The sequence below is a fragment of the Zychaea mexicana genome (assembly GCF_025766255.1).
Source record: "Zychaea mexicana strain RSA 1403 chromosome Unknown BDB00scaffold_13, whole genome shotgun sequence".
Taxonomy (NCBI): domain Eukaryota; kingdom Fungi; phylum Mucoromycota; class Mucoromycetes; order Mucorales; family Lichtheimiaceae; genus Zychaea; species Zychaea mexicana.
In genome coordinates this window covers 367,501-391,300 of record NW_026516676.1, presented here as the reverse complement: position 1 = coordinate 391,300, position 23,800 = coordinate 367,501, and the positions used below count along the sequence as shown (strand labels likewise).

The following is a 23,800-nucleotide window of genomic DNA, read 5'->3' as shown; positions in this document are numbered from 1 at the left end:
ATAATGACCAGTGACAGTTCCTCGGCTAATAATTTCAGAAGCATTTGTTCGCTTTCGTTTTCTGGTCGAAACCTGTGGAAGTCTTAAGCTGCATATAATCAGACCAGATGCAGAGATTGCACCCAGGATAGTAGTCGTTTTTGCTCTTGTTTTTGGGACAGTTACCACAGCAGTAGATCCTATTTTTGACCACGCCATACTACGCTTCAAATTAATATGGAAGGCAAACTCATCAAGAAAAACACAATTTTTTCTAAAATCCATGTCTGTCTCATCCCATTTGCGTATCCAGTCAAACCGCTCTTGGATCTTGGCTTCACTGTTCCTATCAACGGGTTGAAATTTGGCTTTTTTCAAAGATAAGTTGCATGCATTCTTCATAAACCGATAAAGTGTTGTCTTGGACACTTGGATCCCTTCAAATCTTTGACGTAATTCTTCCATCAATTGCTCAAGAACTATTGACGGATTCTCATCAACCCATTCTAAAATAATTCTCTTATGCTCATCGTTGAGAATGCGAGGACGACCAGAGCTTTTACCCTTTTTAAATATGCCGTCAAGATTTTTTTCATACTGCAGCGCCCACCTTTGCGCCGAGCGAACACGAATTCCCAACTGCTTTGCAGCAGCTGATGCACTCAAAACCTTCTCGAACATCAGTTTGAAGAATCTTTGTCCTGATCCGTATAGACTGTGTACTCTCGTTTTGTAACTGATTCTTTCATATGAACGTCCTTACTCTGTATTTCGTCCACATGCACAACAACAGGCTCATGGTTGTGCACACGATGAAGAGTGTGCAAATAATCGGTGTGAGAACTGATTGTTTGAAGGGTGTACATTTCTTCATCAACAACATAATCCATGGGCTCAAGGCAGCCATGCTCATCAACAACATGGCCCTGTCCACCTTCATAAAAAAATTGACCGTTCATAATTTGTAGTATGGTGAAAGAGAAAAGAGGTTTGACCTCAACGAGGCGTTGTGCTTTTATAGTGATGGCTTTGCCAAACTTTTTTGTGCAACAACTTTTTTCTCTGTGAAACGACTTTCAATTTGTTATCATCCGAATTGATTACTGGCCAAAACACGACTTCTATTTTTGTCAACCTCTGACTTCCTTTTCCGTGGCACACGACTTTGATTTCGAAAAAGAGTGTAATAAAAACCGAACGATGCCTAACGCCAGAAAAAAGAAAGCAGCAAAAAACGAAGACTTTAAGGTGTGCGATTTTACATAACGTCTCAACTTTGATCTCGGTTTTTTAAAATCAGATACATGCTTATAACAGCATTTGTTAACATTGATCCTTTGGAAAATAAATGCATATAGAAAAAGAAGTTGAAAATTGGCAAAAAGAAGGCTTTGCCTGACAACTACACCGACACTTCATTCCATTCGAAAAGTAATATGATTTCTACATAGAGCACTCGATCTCAAATCCAGCGTACAAGTATATGCTCATCGCTGTTTTGAAAATTAGGCATCTCGCTCCCAAATCAAAGCATTACCGAGGATAAAACGAAGCAAGTGACTACACGTAGAAACCTGACCCTTACCGATCTAATAATCCAGTTAAAGCATTACAATTCCGGTGTACGCAAGGGTAAGTTACCGGATAAGTTTTCTCAAAATTTTGTTCTAGGAGCTTGGGAAAGTATAGGAAGATTGGAGGGAAGAAGAGGCATAGTCTTTAATTTTTCTATACTTATTCAATAACAACCGGGTGTCATTTTATAAAAAAAAACCAAGATGCTATGCTTGGATTACAAGAGCTTTGTGCAACGCATCCAGAAACGCTCACGAGTTCACTTGGTACGGTCGTCAATGGTATTTTAAAATTATTCGTGGATGATGTAAGTTTTTCCGAATCATGTTGATAATTGGATCAAAGTAACAGTAAAAGAATGCTAACAAGATTTCATTCAGGATCGTGAAGTACGCAAAGCGTTGCTAGCGTTTCTTCAAGAAGCTATGCCAACCGTTGACAAGGTGAACCTGGCACCATTTCTTCCATTGCTCGTTATGTACACATGCTCCGCCATGTCCCATATTTTTGAAGATGTGCGATTGGATGCTGTCAAACTGATGGATCTATGGGTTGACCTTGCTTCAGAGACAGTCGTGGATAAATTTTGGAACAAGATTGTGGGTATCTACACCAGTTTATTGATGGTCAATGCGGTCGGCTCAATGTCTGCTTCTATGTCCAACAGCAATGCAGGTGGAACAAAGATTACCAATGTGGGATCAGCCAAAGCTGCTGCTGCGAAATCACATTTGCATATTCACAAGGTAAAAGCTAGAAGGGATGGGGGGATGATAGCTATTTAACCTCCATTGTTTCTTCTGCTATTAAAACCATTATTATCGTACAATCATGCGCTAAACTATGTCTTCTCCTTTAGAGCAAATTAGAACTCTTGGGTAGTCTCGCAAAGTTTTTAGAATCAGGTCTTTCAAGAAATCGCCGCGAACAGTAAGTCTCATATATTATGTATATTCTTAAATCTAGTAAGTTACGTAATTGGTATTGATCGTCAACTTTCCTACGTTCAAGTATGTGGTTCTTGTTAGGCTCGCTGGACAACAGACGTGCAAAGGACAGTTTTAGAAAGCAGTTGGCTCGATTAAAATCACAACGAGACTCCAATGTAATACGCTATGATCCATCATCAAAGATACCAGTGAGTACAATAATTTTGATAAGCTTTAAAGATGATTTTATATGCTAAATTAATTGCTCTAAACCAATTATAAGGTATCTTGTTTTTTAACACATCCTGCAACAGGCTCGATCATCCCGCATTTGTCACATACCGATTTGCCAAGCTTAAACTTGTTCGAATCATCGGGTCCAAACAGCCAAGGTTTAAGCGATATTTCGACGAGGTCGGATATATCAAAAGCTAATAGCGCAGCAAGCGGCAAATTGGATAGTTTTGATGTTCGGGTATGTGTATTGTTATTGGGTGGATCCTAAAGATGGAAAAATAGTGAATAGCCAAAGAAAATTGCTCACACCTTTTCTTTTCGAATTACCGTATATCTATTAGACACTTATTGAGACATTTCAACCGGTGTTGGTGAGCTCATGGCTTGAGACTGCGCCTTCCGTCTTCGCTACAACAAATTCAATTGCCCTTACACCTGCACTTCAATTATTGAACGTCGTTTTGAAATTGACACTAGTACTTTGGCGTGCGTTAGTTAGTGGCGACGAAATCAACAAAGTGAATCTAGCATGGCTCGAAAAACACTGTTATCAGCTATTAAAGCATTTTGCCGTCTACTTTCCATACGGCGCAGATGCTCTTGGCGATGGTGGTGCAAAGGTAATGGCAGTAAATAGATGATGTATCCGTGCAAGGGAAGACAAATGAAAGAAACCATGTTTTTTAGCATAATCTGGATCAGTAACTCATGGATTGTATATAGGCCGAGGCTGTATTACGAGAGATGAATATTGCAACTTGCGAATTAACTTCGTTGCTTCTGCTTGCTAAAACAGCGCATATCCAATCTTCAGCCGGACAAAAGCGACGACGGGAGGAAATGGAAGGTGTAAACGCTGAATGGACAGAAAAGATTGTAGACTATGTCCTTGGTGTATTAGGAGCTCAGGTACATACACTTAAGTCTGATATCAAAAAGAAAAATTGACAGCTATAACTGACGAGGGTTCATTAAATACTGCTAGGATATAAACAATGGAAAAATGACAACAATGTCTGCCAATTTCAAAGAATCTGATCTGAATACTTTGCTACCAGCTGTATGGGGTTTCATGAACAGTCTAGATTCCGAGTACCAATTTGAAATTTTTAAGGTATAATTTTTCGTTGCGGATGTTGTGGATGGGTGCCTTCATATATATTGTCGTCCAAAAGTATCCCACTGTCGTTTATAACCCTTAACTTAACCTGTTCCCTTCTTCTTTAATACGTTAGACATTCGTTAATTATTATCACCGATGCAATGCCAATTCAAGCTTGAAACGGGTAGCTCTGGAGTTTCTGAGCAGCGTTTATCTGGTATGCATAAATATTATATCATTTTGTGCACGATCAACAGCGCTCAATAAGCCCAATGTTAACTTTATTTATCTTCGAATGGTAGATTCAATCAAGTCCAAGCTATAATGGGCGTTTCAATCTCGATGGCTCAGAATACGCCAAACTTGTTCAAGACTGGCTTCGTACTCTGCCAAAGACTTTATGGCAGCTAAAGGCCAATCATATTGGGACGAGTCGCGTGAGTATAACATCCACTAGGAATTGACTCAAAATGTATACTTTTCTTGATTTACTAATCATTTATTGCCGAATCATAGCTTATTCTCAACATCATGTGCGAGATTGCCAAACGGGATACAAAGGATATCTTTGATAAAGAGGTAAACTAGTGTAAAATTTAGGATTTTACTTGATGATTAACGAATACTGTGTAATTTTGTCTCTCTCTAGGCGCTGCTAGCGACGGAATTGGCTATGGTTCCCTTCTTCCACGTCAATCTCGCGACTAAAGGTAATTCATGTTCAAAAAACTTTAATCATTTATCAGTCTTAAGCTCACCATATAAAAATCCAAAACAAACCTAGGATCATTGTTTGGGCCGTTTATCAGTCTACCGAAGGACATTCAGGATCGAGCACTTGAATTTTTGTACTACGTGAATAGTGGGTCAGAAAGGGTAGCAAAAGCAGTAAACGAGTGTCAGGCTCGTCTGGAAACTCCTGTTTCCGCATAAAACTCATAATATTTTTTCTTTCCCTTTTTTACATATTCGATCGCACATCAAACACATTTCATTTTTTCTTACACGATTCTGGTTAAAAAAATCACATATTGCATCCTTCATAATACAATAAACTTTATTCTTGTCCATGCGTACTACACTTTGTATGCTGAAAATATAGAATAACAAGCTTGTGTTATGTGTAGTAGTGCTGATAACGTTTTAAAAAAACAGTCATCTATGGCAGCTGAGACTTACAAAGAATACATATTGCTCACAATGACACCATAGCACGCAACGGATATATCTCGAATGCTGACCCGCGAGAAAAGCCTCCACGGCAACAACATTAGCTGGCTGAAAACCCTTTGCTGCCTTCGTCCAGTGGTTATAAAGCGCGTATGTTTTCTAGTATGTCAGGCCTCAAAAAGTGCATGCTGTTAGCCTTAAGTAGACCATCGTCCACCAGAATCCATTGATAGTGATGTTGAAACACGAATAGCAGCGAGAAGGAGACGAAAAAGATACAATGCCCATGCGATGACCTGGACACCTCCGTGACGCCCAAATGTGATCAAGTTTTTGAATTTCAAGTTATGGCCATTTGGAGTAACAGTAAGTACCAATTTGGTGATGCAAAAAGGTGCAATTTATCAAGTTATCAGATCACCAAATTAACGCCAGATAAACAACAGAAAATGATTTAGTTTAAATAGCATGATGATTCCGCAAGTATCCATATGCGCCAAATTTTCTTATATAAAAAGCATGGCTTTTATGTTGATGGTGACCTTCACGAGATCCGTAAGTTAGAACATCCTAGTTATAGCACAGAATCTCACTGCTAAGATTAGTTGTATAGGACATTTTCGGAACAGTTAGTCAGTTACTTTAAGCTTTTACGAACTTTGAAGAGCTACGCCGTATAATGGTTGGCGAATGCATGGATCTAATTGTACAGGGTGAAGGGTTAGTTTCTGTGCATCATTCTGCTACTGACAATGGCTTTTTTTGCTTCTGATTTAGGATCTCCGCCAGCAAGACAGGACGCAAGCTATGACAGAAAATAAATTGGCTACATACAGCGAGTTTGGTGGATATCTTAATCGAGATACTTCTCTGCGATTGAGCCCAAGAATCCATGGTAACGCTTGAAATCATTGACGCCAGGCAGCTTCTGCTAACACCAATTGAACATGCTCGGGTTAAGATGTGCTAAATAATGATTTAACACCACAAATATGCTCCTAATCTAATCAACATACGAATACTATAGCGTCTGCTTAGTACTCGGTAAATGTAGTACCCATCATATGCCAATAATTGAGATGCATTCAATGACATATAATGCGGAGTATAAGTTTATCCGGATGCATGAATAAGTACTAGCGTCAGGAGCTCTGTTTCCACTGGTGCGGATATGCGGTCGCCTGAAAATCAGATAAAAAGGAGGCTACAGCGATCGCGGTACTTCGCCTCCGGAGAAGAAGTAGCATGAAGGAAAGGGGCGGAAGGATGACTCAGAAATTTCGAAATGATTATGCTTTCCACCGATTTTGAGAAGTAATTCTTCCGTGTCTGGTTATATATAAATAAGTAAATTCTTTTTCTGTAGTTGACCTTTTCTTCCAGGCTTGAAATTATTTTCGCTATTATTTAATCAAGAATGGCACCACTTGAAATCATTGGAGCTGGTTATGGTCGTACCGGCACCGAGAGCTTGCGCATTGCATTGAATATGCTAGGGTAAGGAATCACGTAGTATATCATAAACTTTGTATGTCATGATGTAGAAAGTGATATTGACACCAGGAGTATCAGGTTCCACACGCACCATATGACCGAAATGTTTGAGCGAGATGGCCATCCTGAAGTTTTTCAAGAGGCCTACGAGCATCCTGATCATGAAATTGATTGGGATATGTTGTATGAGGGATTCGATGCGGCAGTAGACTGGTTTGTAACCACATAGAATCTTTGTACTTTACGGTATAGAAGTATGTGTGATGGCGAGCTGATGAACTTACCCGTATATATTATTTCTCATTAGGCCTACTGCAGAGTTCTTGGCCCCGCTCTTGAAGAAATATCCTAATGCCAAAGTGCTTCTTACCGAACGTGATTTTGACAGCTGGTATACCTCTGTTGCTAATACCTTACATCCAATGGCACACAATGTCATGGCTCCATCCGAATCAGCGTATATGAGGTAAGTCTCGACGACTCCAACTTTTCCTTTTACGCATATGGAGGGACGGGTGTTCGATGATGAGAGAGTATATGGTCCGAGTGGTGGTTGTATTCTAGTAACCGTACAGCAGCAGCCCGACAAGTTGCTTCAACGCATAATGCACATATAGTGTAGCTCCTCTCGCAAATTATGGTACCTGCACGAGCAATATAGTAACTAATCACTGTATAATATCTAGACGTATTTTCTCGATGGTTTCTGTTATTGCCATGGGCGGAGATATCGTTGATCCAAAACGATTCTCGGACAAGGAGGCAATCAGAGCCAAGTTTGAAGAACATTACAACTGGGTGAAAAGGACCGTTCCCGAGGACCGCCTTTTGGTTCTTCAGCTTGGCGAGGGTTGGGATCGTTTGTGCAAATTTCTTGGTAAACCAGTGCCCGACGTGCCTTACCCGCGTACCAACTCTACAAAAGAAGTTAATTCCAGATCTCAACAAGTTAATGCAAGAATGGAGAAGACAGGAATGAATTAAGGATAATATAGTAGCTTACCTGTGTACCTAATATTTTGGGGAAAATACAATCCTTTGTAAACACTCACACGTTTTTCTACGCGTCGCAATAACAAAAGTTTTCGGGTCGCAAACGCGTTATCTTTCTTCCCCCCCCCCTTTTTTTTTCTTTCTTTCTTCCCTGCCCTCCAGACAGTCTCGTCTTTATAGCAACATGCTCATTTCACCACCAATTCATTCAGACGGTGCCAAAGGCATAGCAATGGCACAAGGGGCTGGCTTTGAAGTTTATTCATTCAAAAAAAGTGGAGATTTCGAAGGGCATAAATGGTACCGTATTTTAGGCAAAGGGCTTGCTCGCGAAAGACAAGGTAAAATAAATGACACTGTCAAACAGGAATACTGATACTGGGGTTGCTGTGGCACTCCTTTCTGACGAAATGGTCCAGCATTAACTCCTCGCTCAACTTTCCGTTTCAATTCATCGCTGTAGACGCAATCTTGTGTGGGCTGCCGCGTGGGTATGCTTTGGGAGGTAGAAAGGATAGTAGGCGTAATGACAAATTTATCTTTGGCAAGTGAAAGTCTGTGCGGGGTGACCTGTCAAGTTTATGTGGGCTTGATGGTGCACAAAGATAGATCCTTCTCACTTTTAAATTTTTTATAAATTAATATAGGACACCCATCAAAAAGGGCATACCGTTCAGCGAGTAAGTTTTGTACTTTATTTTCGTATGAGGAAGGGAGTCACCCGAGACTAACGCATTGAAATAGGAGAATTTATTCCACATCTCCAACATCTCCAATCGCTCGATCGCAAACATAAATCCACTGAATCCGCCAATTGCGAATGCCATCTCTGTAAAAGTGTCAGCAACAACAGCAGAAGAAGTAGTGACATATCATCTTGTGCCTCATCCTCTACAGCTCGACGACTACCACCGCTTAAAATGAAAACAGGAACTGAGACACAACGGCGACAAACATCAACGACATCCGCATCATCATCTAACTCTTCTTCAACAACAACAGCACCGAGTAAAAAGAGGACGTTGTCAAGCATGACCGGTATGAAAGAAAACAACAACAGCGAAACCAAAGAAGAAAAAGAGCCTAAAAAGAAGCGGCAACTATCCAGGCGCAAAAAGATAGTCAAGACGAAAAAAATGGCAGGGCAAGAATTGCGCGAGGTGGCGTACGTGTGGATAGAAACACCACCAAGCTTACAAGACTTGCCTATACCCGACTATATTGACATTCCTGACTTGGTTTTGCCAAGTAACCACTGTTTACTTTGATCATCGTACATACATCTTTCTTGCTTCAGCATCAATCATCCTGAGGCCTTTCATCTTCGTGACGTGATTGAACGTCGCGAATTATCTGTTGATACATTTCCTTTGGATATTCACTGCCCCGTATTTGAAACGCATAACATGCTATAGAGTACATGCAAATATGCCATAATTCATCATTATCATCACCGTCTATCAAGATTCCTCTCCTCTTTCAACACATGCTTAAAAAAGTAACTTGCCTCGTTCCACCTTGGATATACTTGAACGAAGGGCACCCATTTTCTTGCCTAACTGCGGCAATGATGAACCTGCCAAAATCTCGCAGTCTATACATACACCATGCGCATTAATATCTAGCGCTAGTAAAATTTTATTCGAGTTTCCTGTTTACCTGTGCTGATTTGACGTAAAAATCGACATATCTGCAATGCTTGATCGTAATTACCGTTCGTGATAATGTTAATCGCATATCGCATCAATTCACCCGTGAAGTCTGCTATTCCTAATACATAATCCTCGGCGCGAACGTACAACCACTGTGTTTTCTTTTCTGTTAGCCTTTGATAACGACATGCTTGCTATAATTACAGATCCATTCATCTCTCCGTACCTGATCGCCATCTTCGTCTTGAAAAAGTTTGTCGATTTCCTCTTTTTTAATCATAGTCGTGTGCTCTAGATAATGTAAGAACGCGACACCTTCAATCTATATAGTGGAAATTTTGCATAAAAATTACATATTGCGTTGTCATTGATTGGATATGATCCCCTCTCCAACAAACAAACGTCGATCACCAGTAATGAGGTTCCTTACGAATTCTTCAAATCCACCCGAGAAACTGCGTGCGTATCTGTAATAGTTGGTTCCTGCTACCTCTGGTGCGAGTTGTCGAAAGAGTCCCATGATTTCTTCTTGTTTTAATTTTGCTTCTTTATAGTTGCCACCTTTTTGTGCCGCACTATAGTTCATTTCCATATTGTTTTACATAATCCACGCAAGTCAGCCGGTCAATCGATAATTTGTTATTATGCAATGTATAACGAATCGCGTCTTTGTCGTTTGTCGACTGAATGACATACCGATGCAATGCAAAGACCATTTTCTTGCTTTGTGCTGTAATATCTCTATATAAAGGATAACTAGAATTAGCCATAAGCTCGGGCTATCATTAGTAGCAGCATTGCATACCATACCTTGACACTTTGATCACGCGTTCGCGTCGATCGTGCTACCATGTACCCCATTCAAAAAGTTTGAAGCGTAAGAGTGATAGAGCAGTCGTGTCAGTGAAGTGCAAGTTAAATCACTCTACGCGTCAATAAAGCGTTCAAAACACATTACGTGCGCATCGAGTATGTTGCGTGCTTCTGTGAAGAATGGGATAATGTCCATATTTTGAGCGTGTGGTCGAGAAAAAAAAAGTGTATGTGGGTGCACCAGAAAAGGAAGAGTTCAGAAATTGGGAAGCAGCCCTCTTCTACTCGGTTTGCAACTTTGCTCTCTCACTCCTTATCTCAAGAACAGAAGCAAGAAATATGGTAAGCTTAATCTTCCATAGTGGTCGTGAATTGCTCAAACAAAACTTTCTAATTGCTGCCATTCTGCAAAAACTATTTAGGCACCTGTTGCCCTGATTCTGGTCGACATTCAGAACGATTTTATTGAGGGCGGATCGCTCGCTGTACCTGAGGGCTCAAAGATAATACCTGCAGTTCACAAACTTATGGATAAGGCAAAGCTGATTATAGCTACACAAGTATGTATTGTAAATTTTACCTGTATGTGTAGACGTTATACCAGCTTACTGAGGGGAAAGGATAATGCACTTACCCCTCTTTTGCTGCTTGCATTATCGTTGGCTCTAGGACTGGCATCCTGCTGATCACGTTAGCTTTGCAGTAAATCATACGAACAAGCAGCCTTTTGAGGAGATTACGATACAGTATGATGATGGCCGTGATACAAAGCAAGTTTTATGGCCTGCACATTGTGTGGTATGATACAACGAAAAACGCGTACACCTCTTCATACTTGGGGCTTGATTGAATCATCCGATTTAACCTTGCATGAATTTCTAGCAAAATAGCCATGGTGCAAAACTTTTGGAAAGTCTCCCAAGGCAGTCTATACAGCACATTGTGCAAAAGGTAAAATCTGCTCTGAATGATACATTATTTCACATACGCGTATGTTTTGTTAATGTGGTGGAGTAGGGCATGAATACAAAAGTGGACTCATACAGTGGTTTTGCTGATAACGATTACCAAGAAATCACATCACTCGCAAAGATCCTTTATCAGAACTTTGTGGACACAGTGATTGTGGTTGGCTTAGCAGCCGACTATTGCGTGAAAATGACCTGCTTGGACGCTGTCAAGTTTGGTTTCAAAACAGTACTTGTTAAAGAAGGTACACGCGCTGTCGCTCCAGATCAACTTGATGCTACCATGGAATACTTGCATTCCAAAGGCGTTGAAGTCGTCGACGTGGATCATGCAGTAAAAACATATTTGCAACAGTAGCCGTCTTGTTGTATCAGCAGTGCCATGTTAGACTGTTGTATGGATTTTTTATTACCACGTCAATATGGTCAGTGTGCGTGAATTTTATTTTAGCTATGTACAATCGTGGTATTGTTTTGTTATGTTGTTTCTTCTTTTCCTTCCATGTCATCATCGTCCGTTTCTTTTTCTTTTTGCTGCTCTTCTTGCTGTCCCTCTTCTTGCTGTTTCTGTGCACTATCAGCATATCTTTTAACAGCAGCATGCTCAAGTTGGGCTTGCCACTCTAGTCTCTCCATCTAAACAAATCGACATGATGAGCAGGAAATTTAAACACAAAGCGTCTCGAAACTAAAACATTTGTTGCTTTACCTCTAAATTCTCAAGCTTCTCCTTGAGTTCTTGGATGGTTTGGCTCATTTGACTGATCTGCTTCTTATGGGCCCCCCTTTCAGACTATGTTTTTGTTTCGAGTAAGGGTTAGTTTATTTCTTTTTTTAAAAGCATAACTGCTACCATTTACATACCTTATTCACGCCAGGAGCTCGCGTCTTCTGTTGGCTTGCTTCCTTCTTGGTACGCTCCTCCAGCTGAGATGTGATTTGCTCCTTTTCATCTTTGAGCTCACTTTGTGTCCGTTGTATTAGTTCACTTTTCTTCTTCTTTGACAAACGGCTACCAATGTCTCTACGTCTCCTTCTTTATTATTTACCTTTGCACTTTTGATAGACGCTGGTTCTCTGCCTGCAAACTACCGACCAGTTCTTCCATGCTCCACCATTGCGATAGCAATCCCTTGATATATCCTTTATGCTCTTCCAAGTGGGCAGAATCCTCTTCCCTACATTATTGATAATGTTGCTTAGTAAACTTATGTCGATAAAGGATGGTTACATATCATGACTTACCAAAGAAGCATTTGCTTTGTGAGCTGCATGACGCGGTGTTCGTTTTCAGCTGCTTTTTCCAAAAAAGGCTGTCGAGTTCTGAGCTCGCTTTCCACTTCAAACACGCGCCGCTGTGCTTCTAGCAGTTGAGCATGTTGTTCCGCAGCCGTTCGCTCTTGTTCTGCCAACTTTTGCTTTGCCTCTTCCATATCCGCTTGCCATTTCTTGCGTGCCTCTCGATAACTGCGCAATTTGCCTTGTTGCTCATCCTCCCATTTGATATGCTTTTGCTTTGTTAACGCAGATTCGGCTTTCAGTTTCGTTAAGGCATTTGTAGCATCCTTGAGTTGAGCGCGCAGCATACGGGTTGTATTGTACTTGAAGACAAATACTAATATGTCAGTTTTTTCGTTTCATGAAAGCCGCCCATTCCTATCAACACAACAAAAAAAAATAGGAAGACACCTAGTAATTACCGTTCGCTGTCGTTCAGCTTCCACAGAGCTATCGACGACATGCTCTCGATGCAAACGGCCCATATGCTGGAGATGCTGCTGCTTGACAAACAATTCAAAGTTCAGTTCGTTGCGAAGCAACAGGACTTCACGCTTGAGAGCAGCGATAAGCAATTTTGTTTCAGGGGACATGGCGAGCGAGGGAGTCGGACTTGCAGTGGTATCTGGTAGATGTGAGGCGTGCGCAATGGATGTCGCTGTAGTTGATATAGGGTCGGGTAACAATGGAGAAACTGACGCGGATGAAGATGGTGACGAAAAACGTTCGAGATCAGCGTCCTTAGAAAGAGAGATAAAAATGGAGTCAGCCAAAGTACTAGATTGGGACTATAACATAAGATGCCAGTGGTAGTGATAGAAACTATCAATCACACTGTTATTTAGTTCTACTAACCCAAACATCTTCACCGATTAAAACTTCAGCACCGCCTTTTAGTGCGCGATGCATATCAAGAATACTGTTGACAGCCTTGCCCGACTGTTTACGTTCTGGAGTGGTATCGGCAGTAGGAACTGCAAATGTACCGGGAGTGGTAGTGGTATCTTGTCGCTGTTGTTGGTGATGTTGCTCCTCCGCGGTGAATGCGGTAGATGGCGAGGATGATGGGCGCGGGACCTGCCCAGTATGTGCCCATATTTCCTCGTCCAAAAGATCAGGTTGGTGACCGCTCCGATGTTGCTTGTTGTCAGAGCTAAATGCCACTCGAGAAGCAGCGTTTGTCAGGTCCAAACTCATGATTTGAGCAATCACATCAGGAGGCTCCATCTTCATCCAGCGTGATCTATCTGTCAACTCGGTTGCGATATCCATGGTAACAAGGTTGGGATGGAGCATATGTCGTGATACTTGGGTCTATTGATGATAATAAACTTTCCGTTTTAGCAAAATCACGCATTATACAGGAAATAACTTTATGGTTTATGTGCCGTGTATTGTACTTACCAAAGTGCGAGACCTGAACGTCTCTTCATCGAATTCTTCAGGCATATGGAAATCGTTCTCGACAAAATAAGAGTAAGGAGCATGGAGAAACTTGACAAAATTGCACGGGTATAAGCCATACAATGATGTAAAGAAAGGACCAGTCAAAGGATTGGAAGGAGGTGCCGATAGTTTTGAAAAGGTATAATCTGCCATTTTAACAGTAGATCTTGAGGTTGAGTACAGCTCCTTTCAACATCTTTCGAAGTACTTGGAGGAATCAGGTACATTACCTGCACAATCCCATCCGTCAGCTGCCTTTCGACTTTTCTCTGTGGGTGTTGCTGAACTATCATCGCCGTCATCGTCCTGAGATGATGATGCAGAAGGCGGTATGATGCTTTGCTTTTGACGTATATCGCGCAGCTGATCCCAACAAAGAGCACGTGCAAAGATGTAGAAAAGCTGAGGCAAATGCGGGGGTAATGACGTGCATATCCGTGGCAATAACATGATTAAGTTGGTCACTGACATTGCAATCAGTGTCGTCGAGTTATCGTACTATGATTATTAATTTGCCAGTAGAACAACGATGAGCAAGCATCCTGCGATGATAAAAGAAGTTCTTTAGTCGTGTATACATACCATCATGGATTTTAGCATTGATGTAAACAGTTCCGTCTCGAGCACCTCGTGCAAATGTGTTCGCTAAGATAATGCGTATATACACTTTAGCATTCTCATCTTCTTTGCTGTAGTGACATACAAGCATGTGGCATTTACCTTTCGCAGCAAAAATTCGCTCAGCAGATAAACTATTTGTAACCGGTGCTTGCTTTGCAAGAAATACTCGTTCAAGAGCTCAAAAAACTGCTTGGTCTCTGCTGCACCAAAGCTGAGCAGGATCGCCACCAAGGATTTCGACCATTCATCCTGTTCCAAATCAAGTAGGGCCTGGTGCTGCAGTCTGAGGCGGGTCGTCTCATCCTGCTCATAAGGCTTGTCCAAGACTTCCAAACTATCTTCTTCACGCTTATGATAATTCTCGGACCAGCCCAGATATTCGTCGACAATCATCTTGCAATACTTGCTGTTGTTGTCTTCCAAGACGAGACAGTCCGAGACAATGGCGCAAGCTTCTCGCCTGACCTTGTCTGTATACGACGCAGTACCCAGTACAGGCTTTAGTACAGGTTCCCACCAGTCGCTGAAAACACGATCGGGACCCAGCACGGGAGCTAGTTTGCGTACAAATAGCAAGATCAAGTAATGTTGATTGTGGATCTGCAACGCTTCGTCGCTACACGACACAACGCCGACAATGCGTGGTGTCAAGACAATGTTGTTACATAGCTGGAATAGTTCGTTTGATAATCGATCATTCGCTTCATTCGTCGTTCCGGCTGTGTGGCCTGACGCTGCCGCGGCAGAGGTGCTGTTAGTGTTGATCGCATCCACGTTGCCGTGTTCGTCGAGAAATGCGTCAATGGCGTCGAGTGTGCTTTGGCCGTCCGTGTCCGCTGTTGCATTGCGAATGGTTTGGCTCACGGAACGTTGAATGTCACGGAGCGTCACCATTCTTTTCGTTCCTTGTCTTGTTTAAATTATCTCGCAAGATAGAAACTGCTTTCTTCTGGGATTGTTGTTAGAATGGGTGATATATGCGTGTGTATAGAGTGTGTATATATGGACAAGGTCCGGAGAAAGAGTAGCTTAAAAGTGTAAAATGCCTCGCGATCCGGTTTTTTCTGCTGCATACAAAAATCTCGAGATTCTAAATTAGGTCTTCACCGATGACCCGAGGCTTTGCAGATGTCTCGTGATTTTATACATAGCAATAATAGCCTGCAATCAACCTGCTATACTTGACCGGGCAACATAGAGTGAGACATTAGCTATTAATGGCAGCACTAGTACAGACAAGTGGAAGTTATGAAGAGATGATATTTGCTCTCAAAACAACTAATAATGAGATGCGTTTTGATCTTTATTAAAAAGCACGAGCTACCAAAGAAGTACATTTCATTACTGCATATCGAGCTACGATAAAATAAAACAACGGATTAAAAAAAGGAAGGACGCCAATCAGAAAGTGACTAAGTAGAATGATGGAGAATATTACAAAGTGTAGTAGGGATATAATTTATACATCATAGAAACAAAAAAGAGTAGAGGGAAAAGAAGGTGCCCACAAACCTCATCATTCAGAATACCTTCAATGATGCGGTGGTGGAGTGGATGCAAGTTGGGGAGGAGTATTGATGGGTGATGTAAACCTTTGACGGTTTGCAAACATGGGTGTCATCATTGATGTTCGTGAGCCAGCAGGACCAGCAGTATTGGCCATTTGAGGAACGACAGGTGCTGGCAACGGATCATGCGGTGTGATCAGTGTTAATCTGTTGCGGGGCAAAATCTTCTGGCCCGTACGTTCAGCTTCCCAGTCCTCCCATTTCTTCATCACCAGACGAGAAGAGTCGAATTTGCCTTCTGGATCCATATGGCCCTTGTCTTTCTTTTCGCCCGCCACTTTACGCGTGGCACCCCAAGAAAAGTCGTCAAAGTGCCAGTATGAGTAGATGGGTAGCACAAAGTTCCAGATTGGTAAAGCAAGAAGGTATACTAAAAGAATAAGAGAAGCGAGTACATAGTAATCATTTGTTAGTCGTATTGTTTTGCGATTATTGCGACTTCTATGTTTGAGGATAGAGACAAATAAACTTACTACACATCCATCCGATGTACACGAGCTTAAAGGTAGTAATGGCAATCAACACAGCTGGTAGACCAAGAATAGCTACCAGGAGAGCCAGCGATTGCCATTGTGGATTGCTTGAAATGGCTGTATTGACAATCAGATAAACTGTCAAGCAGATAGCAGCAGGGAGCACCAAAGTACCGATCAGATCAACAAACACTGAAAACTGCATGGACAAACAAGCAATGCCACAGAGATCGGATACCAGGACAAGCTCCATCAAGTTGTGTACTGTTGAGTTGATCCATCGTCTGCGTTGAGAAAGTAACACCTTGAACGACTCGGGAACAATCGTTTTGCATTTGGCCTGAGGGACATACATCATTTGTCGTCGAGGAAAGGTACGTAACATCAGTGTGGATAAGAACCGGTCTTCGCCAAGCAAAAGCAAGTTTTTTGCGTGCAAGGTTGTCACAATGTTTTGGTTGTATTCCAGAATAATATCCGGATTCGCCAAAATGGGGACCCATGCACCGTTCTTGGGTGCTTTGATACGGTACATGCTGAAACAGCCAGGTAAGCAGGTAACGATACCAAACAATGATTCAAAAGCTTTGGCATAGTTGTGCGATATGTAGTATTCGAACACTTGAATTGCCGAAACCCCTATGCCGATGGAATACCACCAAACAAGAACATTTTTTTAGTATATGTGAGATTGGGTATGAGTTAGCAGCAGTGACTGTATTGCTTCCACTTACAGGATGCTCGCTTGTTGGCAATACGTGTTTCGCCACAGAGACCCATGATCGTGATGTCATTTGCCATAGCAGCCACCATGTACGTTATGGCATCCGGTAGAACTTTAGTATCGGCATCCACCTAGAAAAGCAATATTTCACCATACAAGAACGGTTCAGGTTTAGCGTCAAAAATTAGAAAATAATCGGCCATATCATTTTCCCGAGCAGGCATGAAGGACTATCATTACCATGAGAACCAGTTCAAACTTGTCGGGCGTAACACCTCGCATCAACCATGTCATCTTCCAAAAGATTTCATAGTCGAGCTCAGACAAACGGTCGTTGAACAATACACGTTGGAAAAATTGCATCACAATCAACTAGTAAGACAGACGAACGATGTAGTCAGTAAGTAGTGTTCTGTTGTCATATGCCTTTCTCTATCTGTATTATCTTCCACATTTCATCTGTATAAGTTTTCTGTTCTTCTCCTTACCTGAGAATCACGCTTCCCACGGTTACCAGCTTTAGGCTTATTGGCCTCCTCTTCGGTACCACATTTCACTACGGCTACACAAGGTACTCCACGATAGTGTCCCGCGTACTACCATGTCACAAAAAAAGAAAAGCAATCGTTACTACTTGGCAAATCGCTACACTCGTATGGTATCCAACACCATCATCTATCGTTATAGCTGTTGTCGTTGTCGTCGTCGTCGTCGTCGTCGTCATCGCCATTAATCCAAAGAGAACTTTTTACTAACTTACCACTTTAGCCATATTCAGTTGACGTTCACCGTCAGCGATGGCAACGTAGGAAGAAGCCTTGGGCTCACGCATCGTTGGATCCAAATCCAACATATCTATAATGATATCAGGTGTTGATCGTGACTCGCCTGCACCAGTAATCATGCCGTCGGCAATGACAAAAAAACATTTGTGTTTGTTGGAATATGTTGTTTTGGCCAAGCTATCCATGGTCGTCCGTAAACCTTCGTAACCCTCTGAGTAACATGTAACAAGCATGATGGTATAGAGTTCGGTCTTTACAATATCTGTCTGTGGCCGTCTATTAGCAGCAGCTGGAGATGTAGAAGATGATGTTGCTGATCCGTTGCCGCCCATGCCATGTCCTCCTCCTCGAGCAGAAGAAGAACTGCTTGCGACACTGGTAGAAGAGCTATTGCTGCCGAGATTCTGTGCATTGTAATAGGTATATGGTCCTGGAATATGGTTCAAAGGATCCTCGTTACCACCCTTGATGGAACGCCATGCAAGCCAATTGGACCGACCACCGGGTTTCACAAGCCGGCCAGCAATGAACCACAAAAACGTAAGCGCCATTGAATAACGTATCGCGATCATACAGATAATCACAGAAAGCATAATGTTCATGATGATTTGTGCTGCAATGCATCCTCCCGTGTCACTTTCCATCACACCTGCCGTGTATCGAGCCAGCAGACAGTCGCGCATACGATGACCCTGTGGTTCGTACAATAAAATATAAGATACATCGGTGCCAATATTGTTCGTGAGAACCCGGTCAATGTAATCGCCGAATATTGCAGTGCCGTTGCTCGCGTAGGCAGTAAGGTTTAGCACTGCGTTGCCCAACACCACGACAGGGCCTGTCATCTCACGGAGATCAGGCTGAAGATCGTCCCAGTCAAAGCCGAGGCTGGATGAAGATCCCATGTATCGGTTCAGGTCAATCACAGATAAACAACCACCGTCTGGTCCAGATAGCGAGCCACCTTGATTGTAGCAATGACAGTCATATCAATCAATATTGTTAGTAGCAAACAACAACAAGTACAAGTAAAGTTGTGTGTAATGTCTTACCATAGGGACTGTCCAAGCGACAAGGACCTAGTGCAACGTTACCCGGACAAGCACCAGTTGCATCACCATTGAAAATCGGACCCAAGTCCATGTTCTCATAGTCGTTTGTCAAATTCAGCCCGTTCATGGCAAAAAAGTTTTTCATGTCGTCCAAGTCATAGACACGGCCAAACACTCGCACATCTTTACGATACACAACACGTCGGATGCCATCCACTTCGGTCGAATAGGCGGTATTGGCACGATTCTCCGGACACAGAACTAGCGTAAGACCATAAGTGATAAAGATCAAGACACCGCACAATAGCAGGATGCCCAGAACCAATGCCAGCTATAAGATGTAGTTGGACAATAATCAGCACATACTTTCTCCTCGCCCCCACCCCTTTTACATATTAAACGCTTTCTGTGTTTCATCGTCGCCTACGCTTCTTTCGTTCCTCTACTCTCTTCATGGGCTATTAATCTACCTTTTCTCGCCATGCTTGCTGCACCAGCTTTGTCCGTTTCCGACAACATGTTTTCATGCACCAGCTTGGAATACAACATGTCATCAAAAACGCTGTCCATGCCCACCAGGACGTCAATACATTTGGCTCTTCTTCCTCTTCCTCTGTTTGATTAGACTTGTTGCGTTTCCGATTGCTGTCCGGGGGAGGCACACGCGGTGCCAAGCCAGCTTCTCTCTGCTGTTGTAGCTTTTGCTGCTGCAGTTGTGCCTGTAGTCTGTTGGGCATGGGTTGCACGGGACGCGGAGATGGTGACATAAACGGTAGTGCGCGATGGGGTGGGGGCGCAGGCGGAGGAGATGTGCTTCGAATCATACCCGGCCGAGGTCGATATCGGTCTGGTCTGGACAGTGTTCTTGATCGTGACAAGCTGCCCTGACGTTGCATGTGTCTGTTTCTTAGTTGTTGCTGATGATACTGCTGATATTGTTGATAATGAGGCTGTTGTTGCTGTTGTTGTTGGTTGTTGTGCAGCCGCTGTTGCTGTGGCAAAGGTTGACCACGACCATGATAGCTGCGTTGATGCTCTCCAGACTGTCTAGACTGTATCTGCTGCTGTTGTCTTAGTCGTGCAGCAGCTCCAGGCGTAGGTGGAACGGGTTGAGACGACAACCGTTGCGTCGAGCTTGGACGATGCGAACTGCGATGCGGTGGTGGCTGTGGTGCGCGATGAGCTTTCGGCACCTGACCCGGTGGCGGCGATCGGTGGGGAGTCGAGCGTGGTGGTCCAGGAGGTGTATATTGTCTGTTGCTGTTGTGCGGTGGTGGTGGTCCACGCTGCTGTTGCTGTTGCTGTTGCTGTTCTGCCGCTGACGGATTGCGAGCACTATTGCGGAGCGCAGGCGCATAATAACGCATATCTCTAGGCGGAGGAGCGGACATGGCTGATCAATCGATGAGCGCAAACGAAACTCTAATTGGGTCCAAGCGCCGAACAGAGGTCTGAGGCTTCAAGAGTGCAAAGCAAGGAAAACTGTTTTTTACGTTTTGCCAAAGAAGAAGAAGAAAAGAGAAAGGAAGAAAAAAAAAGGACTTTGCGTGTAACGACTTTTTTTATTATTTTTACTTGTTGCGAACAGGTGAGGGTTTTGTCTAAACAAGATGTGCTAAAGAAGGAAATCGATGATACGATTTTAGATACTCGCAGATCTGCGCAGAAATAACACACCCACACACGCACAGTGAGAGAGAGGACGGGCGGATCAGATGATCTTCCTTCCCTATCTCTTCCTGTCTCATTGTTTTCTTCTACTACTACTTCTCCCTAGGCTTACCTCGCATGGGACAAATAAGCGGCGTCGTGTCTTCTACAGTGACAGTATGCAGCCGGTGCTGGAATCTATATAACACCCGGAGCTGTTTGCGTTCGCCCAGACAGGGATCGTAGATGCCAAGGATGTTTGTCTAAATTCAAAAGTCACATGCAAGTGTGGTTAGCAAATGATAACCCTCTTTGCTTCATTATGCTGCTTCATATTGCAAAGTGTCTTACCTTGGCGTGTCCACCAGGGACAGTGACCCGAGAGTCATTGACCAGCGCTTGGATCACAACGCTCACGTCAATGATCTCTTCAGGTAGTTCGCTGTCTTCATCAAGCTCGGTGTCGTCCAGGCGGCCATACCAAGCCTTAATGACGACCAAACCTTTTTTGACAAAGATTGTTATAGATATACACCGTCACATGGGGTGGGATATGTCTGGTTAGCATGTATACAAATTGTACATGTTGATAGATTACAGCTTTCGCTGTGACGGTACGAATTCCCTCTCTCGGATAGAATGTCTATGAGCAAAAAGCCTTACCATCCTGCTTCTTCTCTTCTTGTCGCATCTTACGAGCAGCAACCTCAACCATCAACTGCTGGCCTTCCAGAGCTTCCTGCTTGCGCATTGCCAAGTACTCTGCGTGCTCTTCCCGAAGCTGCTGTATTTTCCTAAAATGTACAATTGGAAACTTTGAGTGTTTGTAACCTGCTAGTGTAACAATTCTTGGAGGGAAAGAAAAAAAAAAGGGGGGGGCTTACTCCTTAATTTGCTTCCGTCGCCGTGGTTTTAACAATAACTGATCCAGTGCAACTGCAACAGACACAGGCACAACTGCACCAAAGAATGCCAGCTGGAGATCAAACTCCGTACTTAATATGATTGGCAAAACTACCTTTTGACCAAGGCGCGAAACCCTATTGTTTTTTTTTTCATCGAATAAGTTACAAGGAAAAAGCGAGGTTCAAAGGAGAAAGACCTCCCCATCAGTCAGTACAGCCAGTCCCAACCAATTTCGGTTATATTCAAAACCTGGGCAAACAGAGCAATCCTTTTTTTGTTTCCACTTTTCTCCCCTTTTGCTTGAAAACAGCTAAAATACCTGAATTTAACCAGCACACCGGAGGGTATACCACATTCGAGGGACATGCCGATTCGGGTGTGTTCGCTAACCTTGTGGTCACTACCAACACTGGCACTAAGTCCACCTGCGGTTGATATCACGCCGGACAGACGTAATTGCGCATTGTGTGGCAGTTTACGTGTATACTCGACAGCAATGTGCGAGGCAATGATGCCTGTCTGCAACTCCACGCTGTAACTACCCTGCTTCTTTCCACCTGCAATACCCAGTGCTACTGACGATCTGTCCATCTTGCGCGACACATCGCCGCCCCAGCCCAGTAATGACCATTCGCCAGTGCGATATGTAACGTAACCCGTCGTGGTGGCATAGAGACGACGGCCTGCAGTGACAGATAGGATAGGTGGGGCATAGAATGTACGCGTCTGTGCAACGCTGTTGATGAAGCTGTCGGAGGATGGATTGTAATAAGTCTTCAAGCTCAAAACGCGTGGATGGAGTAATGTCGATGATGCCTACATACATTTCATGGACCAGGAAAAAGTTTGAGATATCTACGCACCCTTCAATCAACACACCCCTTCTACTTTCATTATATGTTCTCCCTCACATAAGGATCTTTACCTCAGCCCACAATTTGGGAGATACTGTATGTCGCACTGTGCCCATAATGTTTCCGCCGCCCATACCATTCCGCGACACCATGGATCCACTAATAACAGCCCGTGTTTGCGCTCCTATTTGCGCCTACCAAAATCAAAAACATCTCTCCTTAGCAATAGAAACCAACGACAACATTTAGAAATCCTCAGCGGCAACAACAATACCTCAAAAGAATGACGCATGAAAAGTTGTTGCAACTGAGCCTTGGTCAATGCGTGCAAAGGTCCCTTTTTCTTGGGTGGGGCCATTGGCTGGCCAAACCCTGCGAACACAGGTGGCTCATATGGATCAAATACACTGCTGGCATCGACACTGATCTGAACTTCACCACGCGAACGCACCAAACTGTCCAAATCCTGCTCGCGTTGAAGTCGCGCCTTCTTTTCATATTCTTCCCGCATCTATCATAGTATGCACTTAGTTCGTTTCAATTATCGTAGAAACCTCGCTTAATCAAAACCAATCTTATTTACCTCTTCGGGCGTCTTGAACTTGGGACCAATCTCCCATTTGGCACTTAGTCCTTCTTCACCATATGTGTCGTAAATGGCACGTTTTGTCGGATCGCTAATAACTGTATTTTACATTCGTCGCGCGACATTCAGTGACAACGGTTCAATGAAATTTCTCTGTTGTTATAAAGCTGACATAGACATGTATAGATAGAATACCTTCATATGCAGTTTGTATCACTTGAAACTTTGCTTCTGCCAGCTTTTTGTTTTCTGCGTTATTATGCTAGATCAAGCAGTTAAGGAGAATGTGAGTTGACCGCGAATTAGAAATTCATTTCACTGTCTCTTACTTTATCTGGGTGAAAGTAGCGGCACAATTTTTTATAAGCGTCTTTAATTTCTTCATCGGTGGCCTGTACAAAGTAATGTGGGTTATTGTGTTGCTTTACGGGTCGAGTTCACTAGTTCGTTATTTTTTTTTCCATACTTTTCGCGAAACGTTCAAAATGCCATAATAGTCGGTTGCTTTAGGTGCCAGTTCCTGTTCTAATTTAAGGAGCTCATCGTCGTCGAGATCGTCGTCTGGGATCGATTGATCGAGCGGGTTTAGGTAGGGATCCATGACCAAGTGGAAAAAAAAAAGTGGTGTGGTATGGATATATTACGCTCTTGGTGTAGTTAAGCCAGCGCTGCTGTATACATCAAAAACATTCATGGATAATTTCATTCTCAGAAATGCATACAACATGGCAACCATTGCCATGCAACGATACTTCTAGTCGGCAACCAACATGTATCAGCCCAATTTGATTTACTTTAAGCTTTTGTATATTCGACCGTTGTACGGAGCCATTGCAGTGACTATCCATGCAGATAAACAGTATTGTGACCTTATTCGAAAGTACAATGTAAAAGTAGTACATGATGTCAATTTTCAGATTGTATTAGTGTAGGCATACATCCAAT

At 42.9% G+C, this 23,800-nt stretch overlaps 9 protein-coding genes across 9 annotated transcripts in view; 4 read left to right on the top strand and 5 right to left on the bottom strand.

Annotated features, from left to right (window-relative positions):
• Positions 1 to 1,756: 1,756 nt before the first annotated feature.
• BDB00DRAFT_758106 (uncharacterized protein) lies at positions 1,757 to 3,840 on the top strand (the record flags this gene model as incomplete). The annotated part of the gene is made up of 8 exons (XM_053119030.1): positions 1,757 to 1,861; positions 1,935 to 2,300; positions 2,525 to 2,535; positions 2,566 to 2,692; positions 2,767 to 2,952; positions 3,062 to 3,340; positions 3,444 to 3,629; positions 3,706 to 3,840. Coding segments are annotated over 8 exons (1,395 nt in total), but the record flags the coding sequence as incomplete, so codon positions are not given.
• Positions 3,841 to 5,976: 2,136 nt separating this feature from the next.
• On the top strand, positions 5,977 to 7,567 carry BDB00DRAFT_103008 (P-loop containing nucleoside triphosphate hydrolase protein). The gene is made up of 4 exons (XM_053116062.1): positions 5,977 to 6,489; positions 6,565 to 6,699; positions 6,794 to 6,952; positions 7,173 to 7,567. The coding sequence occupies exons 1-4, from the start codon at positions 6,410 to 6,412 to the stop codon at positions 7,468 to 7,470; spliced, it is 672 nt and encodes a 223-aa protein (XP_052982946.1). The 5' UTR covers positions 5,977 to 6,409; the 3' UTR covers positions 7,471 to 7,567.
• BDB00DRAFT_103061 (uncharacterized protein) lies at positions 7,568 to 9,121 on the top strand. Its single transcript, XM_053116063.1, has 4 exons — positions 7,568 to 7,820; positions 7,943 to 8,023; positions 8,127 to 8,159; positions 8,224 to 9,121. The coding sequence occupies exons 1-4, from the start codon at positions 7,664 to 7,666 to the stop codon at positions 8,745 to 8,747; spliced, it is 795 nt and encodes a 264-aa protein (XP_052982945.1). The 5' UTR covers positions 7,568 to 7,663; the 3' UTR covers positions 8,748 to 9,121.
• BDB00DRAFT_869258 (Translin) lies at positions 8,779 to 10,140 on the bottom strand (the record flags this gene model as incomplete). Its single annotated transcript, XM_053126577.1, has 8 exons — positions 8,779 to 8,888; positions 9,008 to 9,073; positions 9,139 to 9,283; positions 9,358 to 9,453; positions 9,562 to 9,706; positions 9,828 to 9,872; positions 9,942 to 9,976; positions 10,090 to 10,140. 8 exons carry the CDS (start codon positions 10,138 to 10,140, stop codon positions 8,779 to 8,781), a joined length of 693 nt encoding a protein of 230 aa, XP_052982944.1.
• A 73-nt stretch (positions 10,141 to 10,213) lies between these two features.
• On the top strand, positions 10,214 to 11,277 carry BDB00DRAFT_102877 (nicotinamidase-like amidase). Its single transcript, XM_053116061.1, has 5 exons — positions 10,214 to 10,286; positions 10,367 to 10,504; positions 10,614 to 10,742; positions 10,827 to 10,895; positions 10,962 to 11,277. The coding sequence occupies exons 1-5, from the start codon at positions 10,284 to 10,286 to the stop codon at positions 11,268 to 11,270; spliced, it is 648 nt and encodes a 215-aa protein (XP_052982943.1). The 5' UTR covers positions 10,214 to 10,283; the 3' UTR covers positions 11,271 to 11,277.
• A 680-nt stretch (positions 11,278 to 11,957) lies between these two features.
• Positions 11,958 to 14,650, bottom strand: BDB00DRAFT_758113 (uncharacterized protein; the record flags this gene model as incomplete). The annotated part of the gene is made up of 8 exons (XM_053119032.1): positions 11,958 to 12,090; positions 12,158 to 12,513; positions 12,613 to 12,848; positions 13,042 to 13,120; positions 13,166 to 13,504; positions 13,595 to 13,651; positions 13,862 to 14,134; positions 14,357 to 14,650. The coding sequence occupies 8 exons, from the start codon at positions 14,648 to 14,650 to the stop codon at positions 11,958 to 11,960; spliced, it is 1,767 nt and encodes a 588-aa protein (XP_052982942.1).
• An 858-nt stretch (positions 14,651 to 15,508) lies between these two features.
• BDB00DRAFT_952715 (chitin synthase-domain-containing protein) lies at positions 15,509 to 20,378 on the bottom strand. The gene is made up of 8 exons (XM_053129604.1): positions 19,330 to 20,378; positions 18,860 to 19,190; positions 17,783 to 18,771; positions 17,511 to 17,618; positions 17,263 to 17,394; positions 17,033 to 17,153; positions 16,299 to 16,937; positions 15,509 to 16,195 (listed from the first exon to the last, which is right to left on the bottom strand). Exons 1-8 carry the CDS (start codon positions 20,248 to 20,250, stop codon positions 15,789 to 15,791), a joined length of 3,648 nt encoding a protein of 1,215 aa, XP_052982941.1. The 5' UTR covers positions 20,251 to 20,378; the 3' UTR covers positions 15,509 to 15,788.
• Positions 20,379 to 23,490, bottom strand: BDB00DRAFT_808296 (uncharacterized protein). Its single transcript, XM_053122402.1, has 12 exons — positions 23,322 to 23,490; positions 23,185 to 23,247; positions 23,051 to 23,117; positions 22,853 to 22,953; positions 22,544 to 22,780; positions 22,341 to 22,463; positions 21,735 to 22,231; positions 21,394 to 21,549; positions 21,173 to 21,303; positions 20,861 to 21,012; positions 20,643 to 20,772; positions 20,379 to 20,474 (listed from the first exon to the last, which is right to left on the bottom strand). Exons 1-12 carry the CDS (start codon positions 23,454 to 23,456, stop codon positions 20,461 to 20,463), a joined length of 1,806 nt encoding a protein of 601 aa, XP_052982940.1. The 5' UTR covers positions 23,457 to 23,490; the 3' UTR covers positions 20,379 to 20,460.
• A 149-nt stretch (positions 23,491 to 23,639) lies between these two features.
• BDB00DRAFT_808294 (uncharacterized protein) overlaps positions 23,640 to 23,800 on the bottom strand; it is a 1,073-nt gene continuing 912 nt past the window's right edge. Inside the window, exon 3 of the mRNA XM_053122401.1 lies at positions 23,640 to 23,800. This exon is cut by the window's right edge and continues 227 nt beyond it. The gene's annotated coding sequence lies outside the window, so the exon portion shown is untranslated.

What these genes read in the sequence shown, in the direction of transcription:
- BDB00DRAFT_103061 (XM_053116063.1), top strand. Translation starts at nt 7,664, where the DNA reads ATGCTCATTTCACCACCAATTCATTCAGACGGTGCCAAAGGCATAGCA. An exon ending in TAATGACAAATTTATCTTTG is followed by an intron (nt 8,024 to 8,126) that starts GCAAGTGAAAGT and finishes AAATTAATATAG; the next exon opens with GACACCCATCAAAAAGGGCA. An exon ending in AAGGGCATACCGTTCAGCGA is followed by an intron (nt 8,160 to 8,223) that starts GTAAGTTTTGTA and finishes GCATTGAAATAG; the next exon opens with GAGAATTTATTCCACATCTC.
- BDB00DRAFT_952715 (XM_053129604.1), bottom strand. Translation starts at nt 20,250, where the DNA reads ATGTCCGCTCCTCCGCCTAGAGATATGCGTTATTATGCGCCTGCGCTC. An exon ending in AGTTTGAACTGGTTCTCATG is followed by an intron (nt 17,154 to 17,262) that starts GTAATGATAGTC and finishes TTGCTTTTCTAG; the next exon opens with GTGGATGCCGATACTAAAGT. An exon ending in TGCCAACAAGCGAGCATCCT is followed by an intron (nt 16,938 to 17,032) that starts GTAAGTGGAAGC and finishes CCATCGGCATAG; the next exon opens with GGGTTTCGGCAATTCAAGTG.
- BDB00DRAFT_808296 (XM_053122402.1), bottom strand. Translation starts at nt 23,456, where the DNA reads ATGGATCCCTACCTAAACCCGCTCGATCAATCGATCCCAGACGACGAT. An exon ending in AGTTCAAGACGCCCGAAGAG is followed by an intron (nt 22,781 to 22,852) that starts GTAAATAAGATT and finishes ATACTATGATAG; the next exon opens with ATGCGGGAAGAATATGAAAA. An exon ending in CTCCCAAATTGTGGGCTGAG is followed by an intron (nt 22,232 to 22,340) that starts GTAAAGATCCTT and finishes AAATGTATGTAG; the next exon opens with GCATCATCGACATTACTCCA.
- BDB00DRAFT_103008 (XM_053116062.1), top strand. Translation starts at nt 6,410, where the DNA reads ATGGCACCACTTGAAATCATTGGAGCTGGTTATGGTCGTACCGGCACC. An exon ending in ATTGCATTGAATATGCTAGG is followed by an intron (nt 6,490 to 6,564) that starts GTAAGGAATCAC and finishes CAGGAGTATCAG; the next exon opens with GTTCCACACGCACCATATGA. An exon ending in TCCGAATCAGCGTATATGAG is followed by an intron (nt 6,953 to 7,172) that starts GTAAGTCTCGAC and finishes TATAATATCTAG; the next exon opens with ACGTATTTTCTCGATGGTTT.
- BDB00DRAFT_102877 (XM_053116061.1), top strand. An exon ending in AGCTGATTATAGCTACACAA is followed by an intron (nt 10,505 to 10,613) that starts GTATGTATTGTA and finishes CGTTGGCTCTAG; the next exon opens with GACTGGCATCCTGCTGATCA. An exon ending in TACAGCACATTGTGCAAAAG is followed by an intron (nt 10,896 to 10,961) that starts GTAAAATCTGCT and finishes GTGGTGGAGTAG; the next exon opens with GGCATGAATACAAAAGTGGA.